General features: G+C 31.9%; 1 protein-coding gene across 1 annotated transcript in view; it reads right to left on the minus strand.

Annotated features, from left to right (window-relative positions):
- The window catches only part of LOC131852680 (zinc finger protein 70), an 84325-nt gene that overhangs the window by 40524 nt on the left and 25658 nt on the right, over positions 1 to 18143 (minus strand). The window contains exons 2-4 of the mRNA XM_059203393.1: positions 16029 to 16154; positions 2894 to 3539; positions 1922 to 2103 (exon numbers count right to left, since the gene is read on the minus strand). Coding sequence (XP_059059376.1) covers positions 1922 to 2103; positions 2894 to 3539; positions 16029 to 16154 — 954 coding nt within the window. The remainder of the gene's footprint in view (positions 1 to 1921; positions 2104 to 2893; positions 3540 to 16028; positions 16155 to 18143) is intronic.

Genomic DNA, 18143 nt, shown 5'->3' on the forward strand with positions numbered 1-18143 from the left:
GCCAAAACACAACCGCAAATTAAATGAGTTCGAACTGAGAAGTGCATTCTATTTTAAAATAATTTTATAGATGCATTTCTAATTATAAATAATATAAAATAAAATCGTAGCTTTTATGTTAATAGCTATTTATCATAAATAAAACAATCAACAGAAAAACATTTACACAATTTGCAGTAGAGGTAACAACTGTAAGATAATGAAAAGAGACAATGAAAATGTTGCGAATCTTCAGTAAAAAACTATATTCTTTAAGCTTTAGTTTTTAAATATACTTAAACAATAAAATATTATGATTTTTTAAACAATTTAAAAAATCATATGTTTATTTATTTAAAGCAATTTATTTCTAATCTTGCAATATATCGTTCATATATTCATATTATCATTTACAATGACGTGTATTACAAGGTGGATTACAAGTTAATATCGTGTAAGATAATATTGATGATTTGGTTACACGTTTGAATATATCAATATGATAATTGTACAGGCTTATGTTAAGATTAAATGTAGAAAATTTAATGATTGATTCAACCGATAAATCACCATAAAACCATATTTTATATTTTATTATTAAACGTTTTGTAAGTGCGCATTATGGTTTTTTTTTTTATTTGATTTGTGTAAATCTTCTAAATATATGTTTTATTAACTAGTGTGTTACTTTGGCTACGCACGAGTACAGTGACGGAGGATACATAATACACAAATAAATTTCTGGAATACTGTGTTGATGAAAATCGTATAAGAATAAGAAAGAAGTAAACAGAAGAAGTGAGCAAAGATCAATCAATCTGACGGTCAATAAATCAATAATTTTATTAATATCAATCACCGACTACGCGCGCGTGACACCTCTGTTGTTTCAGATGTCTGTAAATGGTAAATAGTGGTAACCGTTCCATCTGATGGGCCGTATGCTTGTTTGCTACCATCGTGGTGTAAAGAAAAAACAAATACCGACTTTGTTGTATACTATGTCAACATATTTTGTTTTTTTTAAGTAAACAAATATAATTAGTTAATATTGTAATAATCTTTTTAATATTGTAACCTGAGAAAAATATATACTCATAAACCTATAAATAACGAAATAATTGTAGCATTTACAAGAATAAATATTACAATAAATTATGAATATTAATTAATATAAAAGAAAATATAGACGTAGGCAGGTAAGAAGCCACTTCATATCCTGAAGGTATTTTGTATATTTGTCCAATTATAAATTATAATTACTTATATATCCAATAAGTCGAAGGTATTTTCCTAGGTACCCATTAGTGAAGGTTTATTTCAAGAGATGCACAATATATAAACATTTATGTATTATTTATTTCAGTTATATTAAATGGATCGTATAATTAAGAATGATATCTATATATGTAATTTGAATTAAAATAGCTTGAAGCTATTTTTATTTTTTACCTACAGAAACTATACAAGTATACATATTTTGTATAATTATACATATAATCTAGGCCTTAAGCTAAGCTTATGTTAAGGGTACTAGAAAACTGATAGAAATACTGAAATACATTTCTTTTTTGTAAACACATACATAATATACATAGAAAACACTCAAATCATACGGGAATCAAAGCTGCGATTATTGGAAGTAAGACGGTGTACTAAACTGCTAGACTACATAGACCGTGAAATTCAAAATGCCCGTCTCTTAAATTACTTTAGTGTTTAATTGTATTCAATGTTTTCACTTGACTTTGTATAACAGTTATCAAATGGAATCATCTGGAACTACTACCACATATCCTCACGACTAAAATACTAAATGAGGTATAATTGTATCGCCATCCATAAACATAAACTATTATATCTAGTTATATTAAACTTAGTTAAACTATTATAAGACGATAAAAAGGCTTTCTTTTGACTATAATGCAAATAAAGTACTCACCTGTGTGTATGTACGTGTGTTTCTTCATGTCAGATTTTTGATGGAACCTTTTTCCGCAGTACTGACAAGGGTAGGGTCTGGTGTCCGAGTGAATCAGAAGGTGGGTGGACAGGGTACTTGATCTTTTGAACGTTTTGCCACATTGCTTGCATTCAAATACTTTTTCCACGCTGTGGACAGCTCTGTAGAAAAATACAGTTATAAGTTTCCATTTTTAAAAGTAAAAATTGACTGTATTGTATATTCTAACATATTCATTTGACGGCCTTAGTGGTTCAGCGGTTTAGCTCACCGCTTTACTTTCAATAGTCACGGATTCGATTCCTCGCACGGTAAAAATATTTGTATTCATGAGTATGATTGTATCGGCCTGGATGTTTTCTATCTATATTATGTTTATTAACAAGTAAGTAAAAATTTATAGTAAGTATTTAAGATGTCTAGTACTATTATTATGTTATCTGTGCTAGTACCTACTCATAACATCAGTTCTGCTTATTTGGGTACTAGTTGACGTGTGATTTGCCCAGGGGTATTGATATTATATTCTATGTGTGTAATAATATGTGAAAGTAATATTCAATACATTATAATTTTTTAATTTACTAAGCGGTTTTTCTTATACTTTCTGATGCGAAAAAACAGATAACAAAAAAATTAATTTGAATTACGTATATTCACTACAATCTCGACAGTTAATAATACCTCTGACTAATCTATCTAGAATTATAATGTCGTGAAGTTATTTATCGTGAATCGTCGTGAAGTTTCTGGAATTCTCCGGTGAAGTTAATAATGATATAGAGTCAAAATTTATCCGAGAGACGGCACCTATAGACTCGTTCCCTACCACTTTGACAAAGTCTCTGTTTACATCATCTGGGATAACTACCGTGATGGTATGTTTTGTGTATATTATTTACGACTATATCTAATATATAATATATTTAATACATAGTATTAGATACGAACCTGTGTTGGGTGAGGCTGATTTCATGTCCAAAAGTCTTACTGCATTGTTCACAAGCGAAAGGTCGTTTTCCATTATGTGATCTCCTTGCATGAACTTCTAATCCATGTGGCGTACTGAATATCTTCTCACACTTAACACAAGAGAACACGTCTCCTATCGGCAAAGGTCTTGTCAATGGACCTTGAGCTCCAAGTACGGCAGCCCGCAATCGCATTAGTTCCGGTCCTGCTGCTTGTACAGCTTGAAGATAAAAGTTACCGTAGCCGCCCCAACCTGGAAGTCCAAGGCTGCTGGCATCACGCAACAGATCCGCGAAAGGCAATGGTGGATATAAAAAAGGTCGTTGTGGCTGTACTCTGGGAGCATCGGGTCTTAAAAGAACGCTCATAGAAAATGCTTCGGATCTTTTTGGAGGTGTCGAAGAGTCTGGGTGTCTTCTTGGTGATGAGGGGGGTGAATCTACTTCTAATTCAGGGGAACTTGATCTTACTGATCGTGGAGATTGAGGAGAGGGGTTCCAGCATGGACTTCCACAACGGGAGGCAGGTGATACACCTTCAGGTCTTGTTTCATTGTTCTGCATCTCGTCCTCTTCATCATGAATTCTGTCTCCCACCAAACGATTGATGCCGAATTTTATTTCATCTGTAAATGGAAAATATTATTCAGCATTTCAATATTACATAATCATTACATTAAAGGTATTTAATTAAAATAATTGTAATTATATAGTATATTTTCCTTCCTTGTGTAACGGGACAAAAATCCACCTATAATTCCGTATTAATGTCAAAATTCATTATAAATACTCTTTAAGTCTTCTAATTTTCCCATACTAACCACAATTACCTAACTCAGGGAAATTTACACTCTCCGTAAAAACCATTCTATTTTTGAAATAACTCTATTTGTTATTTTTATTTATGCTACTGTAATGGCAGATTACTAATAGATACTGGAAGATGGAGATGGTACCATTCTCTATATACCTACAGGAATACCCCAGTCTGGGCGTCACATAGTCATACTAAGTCCGCTGTACCATCCACGCATAAAGTACTAAGGTATCTCACCAGCAATTGGTGAGATACCTTAGCTGCAAGGAAGCTGGTTGGGGTATACAGGTAAGGCAGAACGCCCACGCAGACCACTTTCAAAATCTATCTCGATAACATTGCGAATGGTATAGTGTAATTCTCCCTCCATTTATTTACATATGAGAACAAAAGATGGACCCCAAGCCAGTGAATAAGCACAGGTGTCACACTTGTCGCTGTACGAAATGAGCCGTATCATGTCGGTGCAGCAAATTGACTTTCATCTGTTACAGCCAACTCAACTCAGCCAACCCCTGTAATTAACACATCGGGTCGCGCGGACCCCAATCTTTTTTACAATACAGTAATCCGCGGGCGCGACTAAACGCATCTATTGCCAACTGCCCATTGTTCACTTCGTTTTGTTTAGTTTACAGCTCGGTGTATTGTTGCTTTTGTGTAACAGAGTATTGGAATTGGAATTGTATAATTGAAATTGCAAATATTAATATGTAAACTTTCTTTATAGAAAATAACTTCTGATGTAGAATCTATTAATTCTTTTAATAATACGTCTTTTACATAATGCTTTATTAATGGTTTATTGGCTTTATTTAATGGTCAAATATTATTTAGTTAGTATTAATTAATTTTTAGGCCATACATTTTAATCTTTACTTATTCTTCCTCTACAGATGTACTACTCTTTATGACATTTCTTCTGAACTTCTCATTTCTTCCATAATTAAAGTTAAATTAAGAAACCAAATCTTCATTACAAATAATGATAGTATTAATTAATTATTTTTAGACTGTATATTTCAATCTTTATTTATTTTACCCGTACAGTTATATTCCTCTTTGTGGCATTTCTTCTGAACTAGTTATAAATATCTCATCATTTCTACCATAATTAAAGTTAAATTAATAAACTAAATCATCATTACAAACGATGTCCTTCTATAAACGTACATTGATCATCAAGGGACCATCAGCGCTGGGCTCACGCTGTCCAAAACAAACATCCATCTCGAGACGAGACAAGTTACGCTAATGAAGAGCGTCCCCTATATCTGAAAAGGAGCAGCTGTCGGCATTTGGAGCGGAACCAATCGGGCAGATTCGTGGCTCTGGCAGAACTCTCCCTACATTCACGCCCGGTGCTCCAACAATGGCCAGCGTTTAAGGGTTGGCTCTGTACACTTGTTTGTTTGTCCCCCGCGCGACACGGTTTTATTACCCCATAGTATTTATAACATATTAATGGTTATTTAGATTCATTGTTCCGCCCCGGCAGTATGCTCGAATTTATGGCTTTGAAAAATATTGAATAGGACCCTATGGGGGTAATGAAGTGAAATGTAAAGAAAGTTATTATTGAGAGTCATTGTACTATTGTGTAATTAGATGATATGATTTGACGGCTTGATTTTGTTTTGTATAATGTTAGGTGAAAAGGAGAATATAATTATTGGGAGAGTATTTGACATAATTTATATGAAATTATCTTGTATATCAACATTTATTGTGAAATAAATCATCATAATCATTCTGTAAAAAGTAATATGCAGTTGAGTACAGTTTATGTTTGTTTTCGGTTACAAATTTACTTTCTATCAGGTGGGCTACTATGTTGGTTGCCACAGATCGTATATTAGAATAAAATATGTTACACCTACTGATCCAATAATAATATTTTTTTTATTTATTCATTTATTTCAGGCAACTAGGCCCATATTATAAATACCTTATAGACTAACATACATATAATATAATATTTAAAAACCAGTACATTGATATTGTCTGTGTGATCACGGCACTGAAGACGGCAATCTGCCACGGTAGCGCCGATATACCACACCTTTCGGCCAGAAGTCCTCTTTCATGAAGGTGGGCAGCAAGTTGGTGGGGATCAGGGCCACAAACGCTTTGAAATTCGCGTTGTGACTCGACTTCAGCTGCGTCACCCTCAATTATGACGGCCTCGGTCTTCTAGCGGTTTATCATACCGTTATAAACCCGGTGGTCCTGGGTTCGATTCCTTGCACGGTGCTAACATTAGAGCTAGTATTCATGCGTATGATTGTTTGTATGGGTTTGGGTATTTTCTATGTATATCATGTATGTTTTTACAAAGAAAGGATCTAGGTATTCATATCAGTTGTCTGTCAGTACCCATAACACTCTCTCTTTCTCATTCATTCACTCTCTCAAAGCTCTGCTTAACTTGGGACTAAATGGCGCATTGTGAATTGTCCAAGAATATTATTATTATTACATATGCAGTTATAAAAAAAAGTATTTAAGTATTTCAATCAGTTATCTAGTAGGTACTTTTATTTTACTCTTCAAATCGAAACCCAGCTTACAAAACAGTGCCTTTGCGATAGAAATAGGTCAGAGGAAGTATGCACAATTGCACAATTTACATAAAGTCTATTTCGGTCAATTAGGTAGAAACATAGTACCACTATAATTAGTCAAAACTCACTCTCAATTATTGCACTTTCACCGAAATTGGATTACAATCCGCCAGTCAAGTGCATTTTTTCGATGTACTTGCATTAGATACATTAACGTCCGCCTATTTTGCTCGCTTAATGCAATTTTAATTATAAAGGCGAGGCCGCAAATTGCTCAGCGATGTATTCAGATTGTTATTTTTCCGGGAGCTTTTAACAAATTAAAAATACGCGCTTGCGGTGTGCACTGTACCTACGAGTCGCGAGTTCGCAATTTGCATTTTCATTGTGGTGGTGTTAAATCGGCCTGCATTCGGTCGGCACAGAGCCCATTGTACGGCAATTCGGCAATCAATACTGCATAATTTGTTTTTGTTGATTTTGGAAAATGTAGGTCACGTTTTTTAGGATTCACTAACTAACGGTATTGATGAGAGGTATAGTTTTGCATTGAGTGGAGTAGATTGTTATCTATTTTGTGTAATAAGAAATGGATTGAGTAATAATGCAGCTCATTTAATTTCTAATATCTAATTATCATAAAAACATTGTGTGAAAACATCAAATATCATCAAAGGTCTTCGAACATAACAATCTCGCTATGGCTGTTTCTTTTATTGACTCTTAAAGTAGTACATGACCTTTTACAGTACCAGAGTAATCTGTTCTCTCCATTCTCAATTTTATACTTAGAAATGTGCCACTTATTGAATCATGACAAAATTAATATTACTTAAAAATAGTATTAAATTATATAGGCATCAAAACGATTATATTATTTGTATTATAGTGATCATGGAGGCTGTATCTCTCTGCGTGGATAGTGTTGGCTCATTAATAAAAACCTTTATTTGCTAAATTTCTTATTTATATTATAACTAGCTATCCGCCCTGGCTTCGCACGTATGTACATGTACATTATAAGTTTATGTTTATACGTTATGTAATAAACTTTCCTCTTGAATCACTCTATCTATTGCTAAAAACTGCATTAAAATCCATTGCGTAGTTTAAAAGATCTAAGCGAACAGATGGCGGAAGAGACTTCTTATTTTTTTGTATAATGATCTTAATAGAAATATCGATATTATGTTAAAATACACAAAAATATAGTGCGAATTGAAAGCCCCTTTCGTTTTGAATGGTAAAATAATTTATCACGGAACTACCAACATTGTATTACTCAAATAAAAACTACAAAAATTATATTACGGTTTAAAGTTCAATTGTATCTAATCTACAAATACTAACAACTTTTGAAAATGTCATTGCGTATTCAAAGAAATGAAGATTGTATGCAAAGATGCAAAGTCACGTGCTAATCGTTAATCAGAATTAAAGATAGCTGGATTAATGGAACGTTAACTAATGATCGAATTCATACGGGGAGCGTGCTTAATTGTTTTATAATATACAACACCACTTAATTAACTATCTATATAGGGGTATATGTACGTAATGAACCTTAAGGGTGTTAAGGACTTAGGTATTCTAGAATGTTTGGTAAAGAAAAGAAAGTAAAGGTTGCAGGCTGCCAAATAGAATAGGAAACCTATGACTTTATCACACATCATGTGTGACGACATATGACCTTTGGAAAATACACACTTTAAACCATGGCAAACCCGGATATTCTTAGAATACCCTAGCAAATATCTCCTTTGAAAAGTACACACACTATCCTGAGGAGATAAAAATTACCATTCCTAAGAATATCCTTCAATTTTTGCCCCTGACTGGCCTAGGCAGCGAATTTAAAAAAAAGGGCGAGCACAACAGATCTGTGGAGGTTGCAGGTCTCTTTACCACCGCGTAAAATATAATACATTTACATTTACTAAATTCCTAGAATAAGCCGAGTAGAGAGATATATTTACGGCAAAATTGAATGTGTTGCTATCGTGCTTAGGTGCAGGGAGACACAAGATCTCTGATTAAAGCTAGAATAAATACTGAGGAATGCTCACATTACAATTTTATTGCGAGAGCACACTCTTCTTTGCATGTTGACAACGGTTACTGTTACCACTTAACAGCAAATGAGTTGTCACCTTGGTTTATAATCAAATCATACACTTAATATGTTAAATACATGTATAATATTTATATAGTTGATTGATATATAGTTGAGATATATTAGTGTCACCCATACCTAGTCATTTTATTAACACATAAACATCAAGTCGAGGATCCCATTAAATGTGAGATAATTATTGCTTCATTGATTAGGCAGTACAAAATAAATATGGAATAATATTGAATTACACATATGCATACGAAACGTAGGCATTATTGCTACAAGTTACTTATAAATCAAATGTTATCATTCGCTTTTAATCCGTATTATCAATAGTAATAATATTTTAAATTCTTCTTATCGTTGGCACTATCGAAATCTTGAACAGTAAAAAACTGAGCTATATACAAAGGAATTCGTTCGCGTTAATATTACATTGTAATTTGATTGGTGTTTTACCTAAAAATGACCAGCCACTTATAGTTATAGTACTAATTTGCAGAGAAATTCTGAAAGAAATATAATTATAAGAAATCGATTGTTAGCCCGAGAAAGACTTTTTAATATGGGTTTGAGGCTGAGATGACGCAGTGAGTGATATTTCAGGTTACGGAGGCATGGCATCTTAAGATGGATACCATGGCGTGACATGTAGAAGAGACGTCCGTAGTGCTGTTCAAATATCTATATAACGGATGCCATTTAACATTCGTGAACAATACAAAAGGGTACTCAATAGATGGCGCTAAGCCAAATTTCAGTTCCATCTACCACTTCTATTCCTTACATTTATCACAAAACCTCGGGCTAATCGCTGATTTACTCGTGTATAATCCATTTCACTGGGGATTAAAGTAATCAAAGTTCTATTTTGAAGGTCTAAGGGAGATTAGATTTATTTTATTGAATAATTGATTACATATCATTTATCTGAACAATTGTGTTTTTAATTTTTCCAAAGAAGTTGATACCAGGTAAGGATTTTTGTCAACGTCGCAATTGAATGCATTACAGTCAATCACTGTATCATTATTATCAATTTGTTAATTTGATAACAGGAAATTTGTCTGTACCTGAAAGTATTTTATGCTAAAATTCTTGTAAGATTGACTTTATTTTTATAAATTGTATGATATTGTATACATGAAATTCCATTTACTATTTACAGGATCTTGACTTGTTTAATTAATTAAGAATTATCGTGGTTGACTTTATAAAAGAGATAAGTAGGCACCTTCATTTCACCTATTTCAGCCCCTAAAGTTAGGTTAGAAGGCTCTGTAGGTTACAACCTGTAGAGCAAGCTGTTTAGAAGCTAATCAAATTTCGGTTGAAGGGTGAGATCTTTATCTATAGTTTATTAGTTAAATTACAGGATAAGAACAAGGATAGATATAACGCACCATCACTATCCGTTTTCAAGAACTCTGTTAAATGTCACTACCTCTCCAACTAAACTTTTTATATTTTGTCATCCTTCATTCACTCGGCTTTCTCCAAATTGCGTGTAACATAATTAGTTGGTACTTGACACTCTTGTGTATTGTGTATTTATATATAATATGTATGTATATGTTTATGTATGTTTTAGTATATATAAAATATATTGTATACATATGTAAATTATTATTATTTAGTTTTTAGTATTGTTATGCCTTTTTTATTTTTCTAGACCATTCCTGCGCCATCTACCACGGCAAAAGGAAACGCCACTACACATCCTATGGTCCTATGTGGTTGGAAAGTATACACTATTTCCTGAGGAGATAACACCTATAGCTCCTAAGAATATTCCTCAATTATTGTCCCTGAAGGGCCTAGGTTGCGAACTTTGAAAAAGGGCGAGCACAATAGATCTATGTTGGTCGCAGTACTACAGGTCTTATCACCTGACAATATCCCAAAACTCTCAAAAAAAAAAGTAAGCTTGTGTGTCGTCACATCCGTTTCATATGAGCATTATGAGAGTATACAGTGACAGATCGTTCTATTGATAACTATATGATAAATCAGGGCTTATGAGCGGTGACATCTAACGGGTTTGTCGATATTCAGATAGCGGATTAGGTTAACCACGCCTCATACTTGATGTGGGACGTTGCCATGTGTACGTCACTGACGAATGATAAGTTGCATATCATACTAGCGGGACCCGCGACTGCGTCCGCAAGTTATAGTGATCTTGACTAAATAGTGATCTTGACTAGACAATCTGTGTACCAAATTTAAGTAATTTTTACGTGAAAGTGAGACACACAGACAGAATTACTTCCGCATTTATAATATTAGTAAGGATTGTATATATAAATTTTAAATATTTTGTGTTTCCGATATATACATTCTGAAAGATCTTTCAGATGATAAGATCTAAAAGATCTTAGCTATCGGAGTCAAGCATTTATTTATTAAATACGTCACTGACGAATGATAAGTTAGGATAAGTTGCATATCTTATTGTTTAAATTATTAAAAAAATGTGTTCGGATAGCTGCGTACATACTAAAAGATCTTTTAATCAAGGGTTTATTTATTAAAATTGTTTTTTAAATTACATATAAATATACATAAGTAATATAAACACAGAAATTATAATTCAATATATATTGAATTATAATTTCGATATTGATTTAAGTTGAATAAGATGTTATCAGGTTTTCGTTTATTGTTACAAATTTTAAAGGATATATTTATATTTGCACTATACATAATATTATTTCTATATAGGTATCTACAAACTGCGATGGTCAGGTATTTATAGAGCCTATTTTATACTGTAAATGTAAATAATTATAAATAAACAATGAGATGAAATTTTTATTTAATTATGCCTGTCACAAGAATAACCGACAGTTAGTTTTAATTGAAATATTGAAATTATTTAATTAATATTTAAAATTAATATACCTAGTTTCTTGTTATTATTATGGATACTTAAGTAAATAATGTATGTTTTGATGTCATTGCGGTTATACCAATAACCACATCCTTAATTTCCTAAAGGCAATTAATATAAAGGTAATATAATTAATATTTTCTTAACTATTATAGAAATTTAATATATAATATTATAAAAAATAATAATTATTTGTTATTTTTATATTTTATTATTATTTGTATTTATTTTTAATGTATTTTTTAATCATGGTGACCCTACGTTATCTCTAGCGGCGCCTTTGTACGTCTGTCCCGATTTCTCCTCAATGTTTCCTCGAATTATTTGCTGAAACAATAGCAGTCTTCATATTTGTGTCGTAGCCAAACATAAATACACCCATGTTAACATCATTAGTAATAAAAGAACCTTTAAAACTGTAATCTGTAAGGTTGATTCTCCGTTGGCGTAAAATGTATACATACGCCATGCTTCCATGTTGGTATGATGAAATGTCACTCGCGGCGTCTTTGAGATTAACACACACATTTGATAAACGACTAGATTTGTGATAATGACCAACTTTACAATCTTTCTTTTTTAAACATTACACGATTGCAGTCAAGGAATTATACCATACGGCCCGTCCCAGATTTGCACGGGTACGTGTGCAAACTGAAGAAATGTCAATAGGTTGACTCAATCTGGCTATATTGAGGTCATAAATTTGATGACACGGAGTATTCAGCATTGGAATTTTGAATGGGAAATGGTAACTATAGCGTACTGACATGAACAATAAATACGGTGTCTAATTTTATAATTGGACCTCAAAAATAACGATGCTGTTAATCATATAAATTCTCTCTAACGTTGACATTTCTTAGGATTAAAGTATCGGGTCTCATATTATAAATGCGAAAGTTTGTCAGTACCGATGGATAGATCGATGGATGGATATTTCTTACTCTTTCACGCAAAAACTACTGAACGGATTTTAATGAAACTTTAGAGTAATATAGCTTATACATCAGACGAGTACATAGGCTATAAATACCACGGGTACAGCTAGTTATTTTATAATTTCATGATATTAATTGATTATAGTGTTATTCTGATGTAGAAACTATATTATTGTATAGTTACATCAAAATCCGTTGTAATCCACTGTAAATTTTCATTGAAATTCATTCAGTAATTTTTGCGTGAAAAAGTAACAAACATCCATCATCCATGCATCCACACTCACAAACTTCCGCATTTACAATATTAGTAAGTAGTAATAAAACTACACAATTAACAACGTACTAGCTTACTGTCACAGCGCTGTTACACTGTAGATCATAACTGACCACACGGACGACTTAACAAAATAAAGCACATTTATGTACGTGTTTGTTTAATAAAAATATAAGTAACGTCTGAAGAAACAAACAAACAGAACTATGAGTGGCAGGGGACAATCACAAATGTGAATAATTCAAATGACCGACGCCAAATTGAATTGTCATAGTGAGAAGTCACGCAACTTTGTACAAGCAGAGTAATTAGGCTTAGGGCATACACACATAACTGGCTATTATAATGGTACAACAGAAAAATACCAGAGAATTGATAATGCGGTCAATTAATTTAGTTACTAAAATTTTTGTTTTTTTTCCACATTAAAACTTATACAGCCGTATGGATTTCACTACCATATTTTACGAAGGAGTCTGTAATTTGGACTTCTGGTACTTTACCTCTTTTAAGTGTCACACATCAAATGTGTTTTCTTATGTTGGATGGCATCTTGAGGTATGGGTGCCAATTTTTTGGTGCTTTTAGACGCTTTTTTTCATTAATTTCTCTTTTATTCTCTTTATATATAAATTATTTAGTTATATTTTAGGTCAAAAATACTGTATGATATGTAGGTATAATTTAGTTACATTTTTAAGTAAAAACTGCTCTATGCTTTTATAAATAAGAATGGGACCAATAACATCAAAGAGGAACTTTGTAGACATGATACCATACAGAATAGAGTAAGTTTTAATCTAATAGTGAATAATTTATTCTATGCATATTACTTACAATTGAAATTAAGTGTATTAAAAATTAATGTTAAATGACAAAAAACTATATTTATTACACAATCTTATTATTATAAACGCGAAAGTTTATGAGTATAGAGTTACTCTTTTACGCAAAAACGACTGAACTAATTTTGATGAAACTTGACAGTAATATGGCTTATCATCACAATAACATATAGGCTATAAATTTAACGCGGGTGAAACCGCGGGAACAGCTATACTTTATAAATATATTCCTGAACTGATTTGTCTCGAGTAGTTATCTTCATTTGCAAGAAAATGGTAAAACTTTTTAACAAGAAGCATTTCTAGGATGTTTAGTTATTTGGCAACTATAGCTCTACTTTGGATTACTTTAGAAAAATACAGGAAAACTGTCTGAAAAATAAAACTGAGTTTTTTTTAATAAATTAATTACCATTCTTAAACATGTCCGAACTAGGTTTTATTCCGACTTGGCGGGACTTGTTCAAACAATGTCGTGAATAATAGCGTAAACAAGGAATGTCGTGACCGTATAGCCGTTTAGCAAATATTGACGAACCCTGGCCTGCACGAATGCTACCCTTTGATTGATCGAGCATTGTGGTTACCTTATTGTCCTCGTTTAATGTTTCATGCAATTTGCTTATTAAAACTCAACGTAAATGAAATTCGGCGAACTTTTTGAAATATTTGTAATCGGATTGCTATTGCAAAGGTTGCGTAAGTAGTAAGGGTAGCAGTACCTTTTCGTATTAATGTGGTTTTTCAATACTGATAACTTCATAAGAATCTAATTTAATAAAAATTTTATTGATGCCTACCCACGACTAGAGGGATCAGGCGTGAATTTGAACCAAGTCAAAGAGGTCGTGTTTATGAAAATTCGACGAAATTTGAACAATCTATACCATCCAAACAGTCGTGCCACAAAACCTTATCTTGTAAACCAATATTTGCTTACAAAGGTACATATGTCCAAATCGGATTTACAACTTCGAGACATGGTCAGGGTACCGATAGAAAAAAAACTGATGGCTTATTTTATATTCATAAACACTTACTAAAACCACAGATAACATAATATTACATACTAAAACTAAATAGTGACAGAATTTACTGGCTTGTTTGTTTCGTAACATTAATTTTAGGTTAAATATAGAATACTGTAACGATTGTTATGATGGTTTGATTCTAGAAAGATTTATTACAACCAATCCTTAATCTTGTATATTATTATAACATTCATTATATATTTTTGTACATTGTTGCATGCCTCATCCTTGCTAATGTGTATTTATTTAAAACAACATTTATTCAAAAGAGCAACATGCAATTTTATTGATTGTTCTTGTGATGAGTCTGTTTTCCCAATGAGCGGTAGAATAAAATAAAAATTATATGACTATTCAAACATGCTTATATTAAATTTTATTCTATAAAAACAAAATTTCTAATTAGAAATAGAATAATAAGCTTTTTTTCATCACATATTTTTATTCTATTACTTATTAGGAACGCAGATTCATCACAAGATGAATGATCATGAAACTTGCTTGTTGCTCTTTTCAAAAAATGTTGTTTTAAGTAAATTCTATTTGCAAATTCAACAATCTATTGATATTTTTCACTCAATATTGTTAAGATCTGGAGAAGTGAGACATAGAGAAATAATTTTTAGTATTAAGGGCCTAGCATTATATTGCGCTATATTGAATTAAAAATATGAACACAATTACATAACACATGCATATGCAAACGCTACCCCTTATCGGCTTTATCGAAATTCATGTTCGATACAAAAATTACAACCATCATAACATGTAGTTCGTTTGTACATGATAGCATATCGGCGAGCCACCTTTGTCGCTGCCGACACCAAATCAAAGTCATAAAACAAACGTAATTTTGCCATCGATATGGGCTGACGGGCTCAAGATAAGATATGTCAGGCCCAAATCTGTAGTCGTGGGATTTAGTATTACCCTTTATTGGAATTCACGTTATATTCAGTCAATAACATTGTCAGTAGCCTTATGAAGTGGTGAATTTTGGTTCTAACTGACAGAAGACTGTATAAATCATATATTTGACACAGCTTTATGTACTTCCGATGGTAGCGAGTTCGATTCCTCGCATAGTACAAACATTTGTAGTCATGACTATGATTGTTTGTATTGGTCTGGATCTATGTATATTATGTATGTACTTATAAAAAATGGATAGGTATATCTATAAATTGTTTAGTATGCATAATACAAACTCTGCTTAGGTGATTTAAAATGAGCAAAAATTAAGGTCTGTAGCAATTCTGACTTGAAATTATATTCTGAACTGAGTAATTGAAGTCACTATCAAAAACAAAAGCCAGTATATGAAGAAAACCATGTTACAATGTAATATATTTCATGTTATCAGATTGTTCGTCAGTTGGTATAGCATTTAGAATCAACAGTAAAAGTATTTAGAAATATTATTTAATTATTGAAAAGTAACATACCTTTTCCAATATAACTGAATACGTATTTTGAATAAGCAGTGCCCTTTTTCACTAAGATTATATAATTTCAATTTATTCGGGCGTTACTTGTGACCTGGTTTCATTGTAATGATTATTGACTTGTAATTTTTGGTGGCGAGATATATAACATTGGTGTATAAAGTAATATGAATATAAAATAATTACCTCTGATGGCGTAGGTGTCATGGCTTTGTGGTGGTGGGGACGCCAGGCGAGGTTCAGGTCTGGATGCAGACGCTCCCCAAAGAGAGTGACAGATCCCATTTCTTAGCGCTTCGCTTGCTGACACTCCTGTGAAAGAAAATGAATACATATTTATAACATCTGCTGGATTATAACTATTGTACAATATTACTAAATTATATCTAAAAAAATGCCAAATGTTTGTATATAATATTAACTTATATATACGGCGAGTAATTAAATCTCTGGTAATTACGCGCCAAAATAAAAAATCACTATTAGAAGCCAAATAAATTGATTCAAAATTCAAATTTTTATATTTAAAGAACAATGTTAGGATTGACCGTTATAAAATTTATTTCAATTAAAAATTACATCATGAAAGTGATCATTTTGAAGAAAGTAGATAAAGCAAATAAGTCACGATATTAACACTAAAACTAATACTTAAATATTCAATTTAAGGTAATATTCCTGTTGCTGACAGCTTGTCTACTCTTCTTTTTATAAAGTTTATATTATTTTGATATCTGTTTTTATGTCACTTCTGAGTTTTTCTCTATAAGTTTTATCAGGTGATTATTAGACGACTATTTTATTAAAAATACGAAACAACAATAACGAACAATAAGACTTTTACTTTTAGTATACAATCCAAAATATTTAAAATACTTCCCCAACTTATATAGATTGTTGAAGTGCAAGGCAATAACATAAACGATGTTAATAGTTTGAACTGAAATTAATTGGTTGGCTACCGATGAAAGGAGTAGTTTAACGTGTTATAAATTGTCTATTACTTAACTACCGCTATAAAACACTTAACTGTACGTTTACTTACAATTTCACTTCTCTAATGTTTTTAATATCAATTTCTTCAAAGTAAATAATATAGATACTACAAAACTAAAGGGCGGAAAAATCGTTTGAATATTAACATTTTTATTGTTATTTAAAGGAAAGGAATTATCCCGTGATTTTTAGTAATTATAAGTATAAATAATGACCGTCTTTAAAACAGTATGTAATTATAGTGTCTTTAATAATAATTTTAAATCTAAATAAATAAAAATAATTCATCATTGCCTTGCCTTTATCCCATAATTTGGGGTCGGCGCAGTATGTCATTCTCTTCCACTGATCTCTATCGGCCGTCATATCTGAGCATACTTCATATCATCTGTCACACAATCCATCCATTTTTTTAGGGCGTCCTCTCCCTTTCCATCCACCCACGAAAATAATTAAATCTATAATTATAAGTCTCTAAATAAATAAATAATAAAAATGTGTGCTCTAGTTCGAATTTTTCAATTAAAATTAAACAGTAAGTACGGGAAATACGGGATACAGGAAATATCTGAATATTTTTACTCTTTAAAAAGAGAAATTGTATTATTACAATTTTTATACAAGTATTTATGTATTTTTATCTTTATTTTATCAGTGAAGTGTACATTATAATGTTGTCCTGATAAATCGGCTTGAACATTTTTTATAACAAGATTACACGTACTTGCAGTATCTAGAATCATTTGTAAGACTGTGTTCGTATTGAAAATATTGTTTAAAATCCGATAAAACGATATGTGTTGTACATTTTCTATCCTATTAGGTCACTTCCTCATTTTGGTGCTGAACAATTACGAATAGTGACTCACTCACATCTGCCGTGTCTATGATTCGATATAATACATAATACAGCGCCGACATTCGAATGAACCCTACAAAGGTCAATTCCCAATTAGTGAATTGTTGGAAAAATCAAAAGACTTTCAAACTGCTGATATAAAAACGTAATATGTTAGCTTCTTGAATAGGGCTCCATCAGTTGCATGCAGTAAATGTTACATAATTATTTACTAATTTAAATATATCTATTTAAATGGTTGTTTGAAATAGTATGATCAAAAGTGTATATCTTTTCCGTACACATTTTTTTTATATATAATGGTAGGTACTTTAGTAATGTGGAGTATTTTCTGTTAACATTGCTGGCAATAAGTCAATTCAACTACATTAAAACAGTTCGTAGTCGAAGATCAATATCACGGCTTGGTTTGAGACTAATTCAAAAAACCAATGGTCTTATAAAAA

The sequence above is a fragment of the Achroia grisella genome, unplaced genomic scaffold, assembly GCF_030625045.1.
Source record: "Achroia grisella isolate CSIRO2021 unplaced genomic scaffold, CSIRO_AGI_Agris_v1 utg856, whole genome shotgun sequence".
Lineage (NCBI taxonomy): Eukaryota > Metazoa > Arthropoda > Insecta > Lepidoptera > Pyralidae > Achroia > Achroia grisella.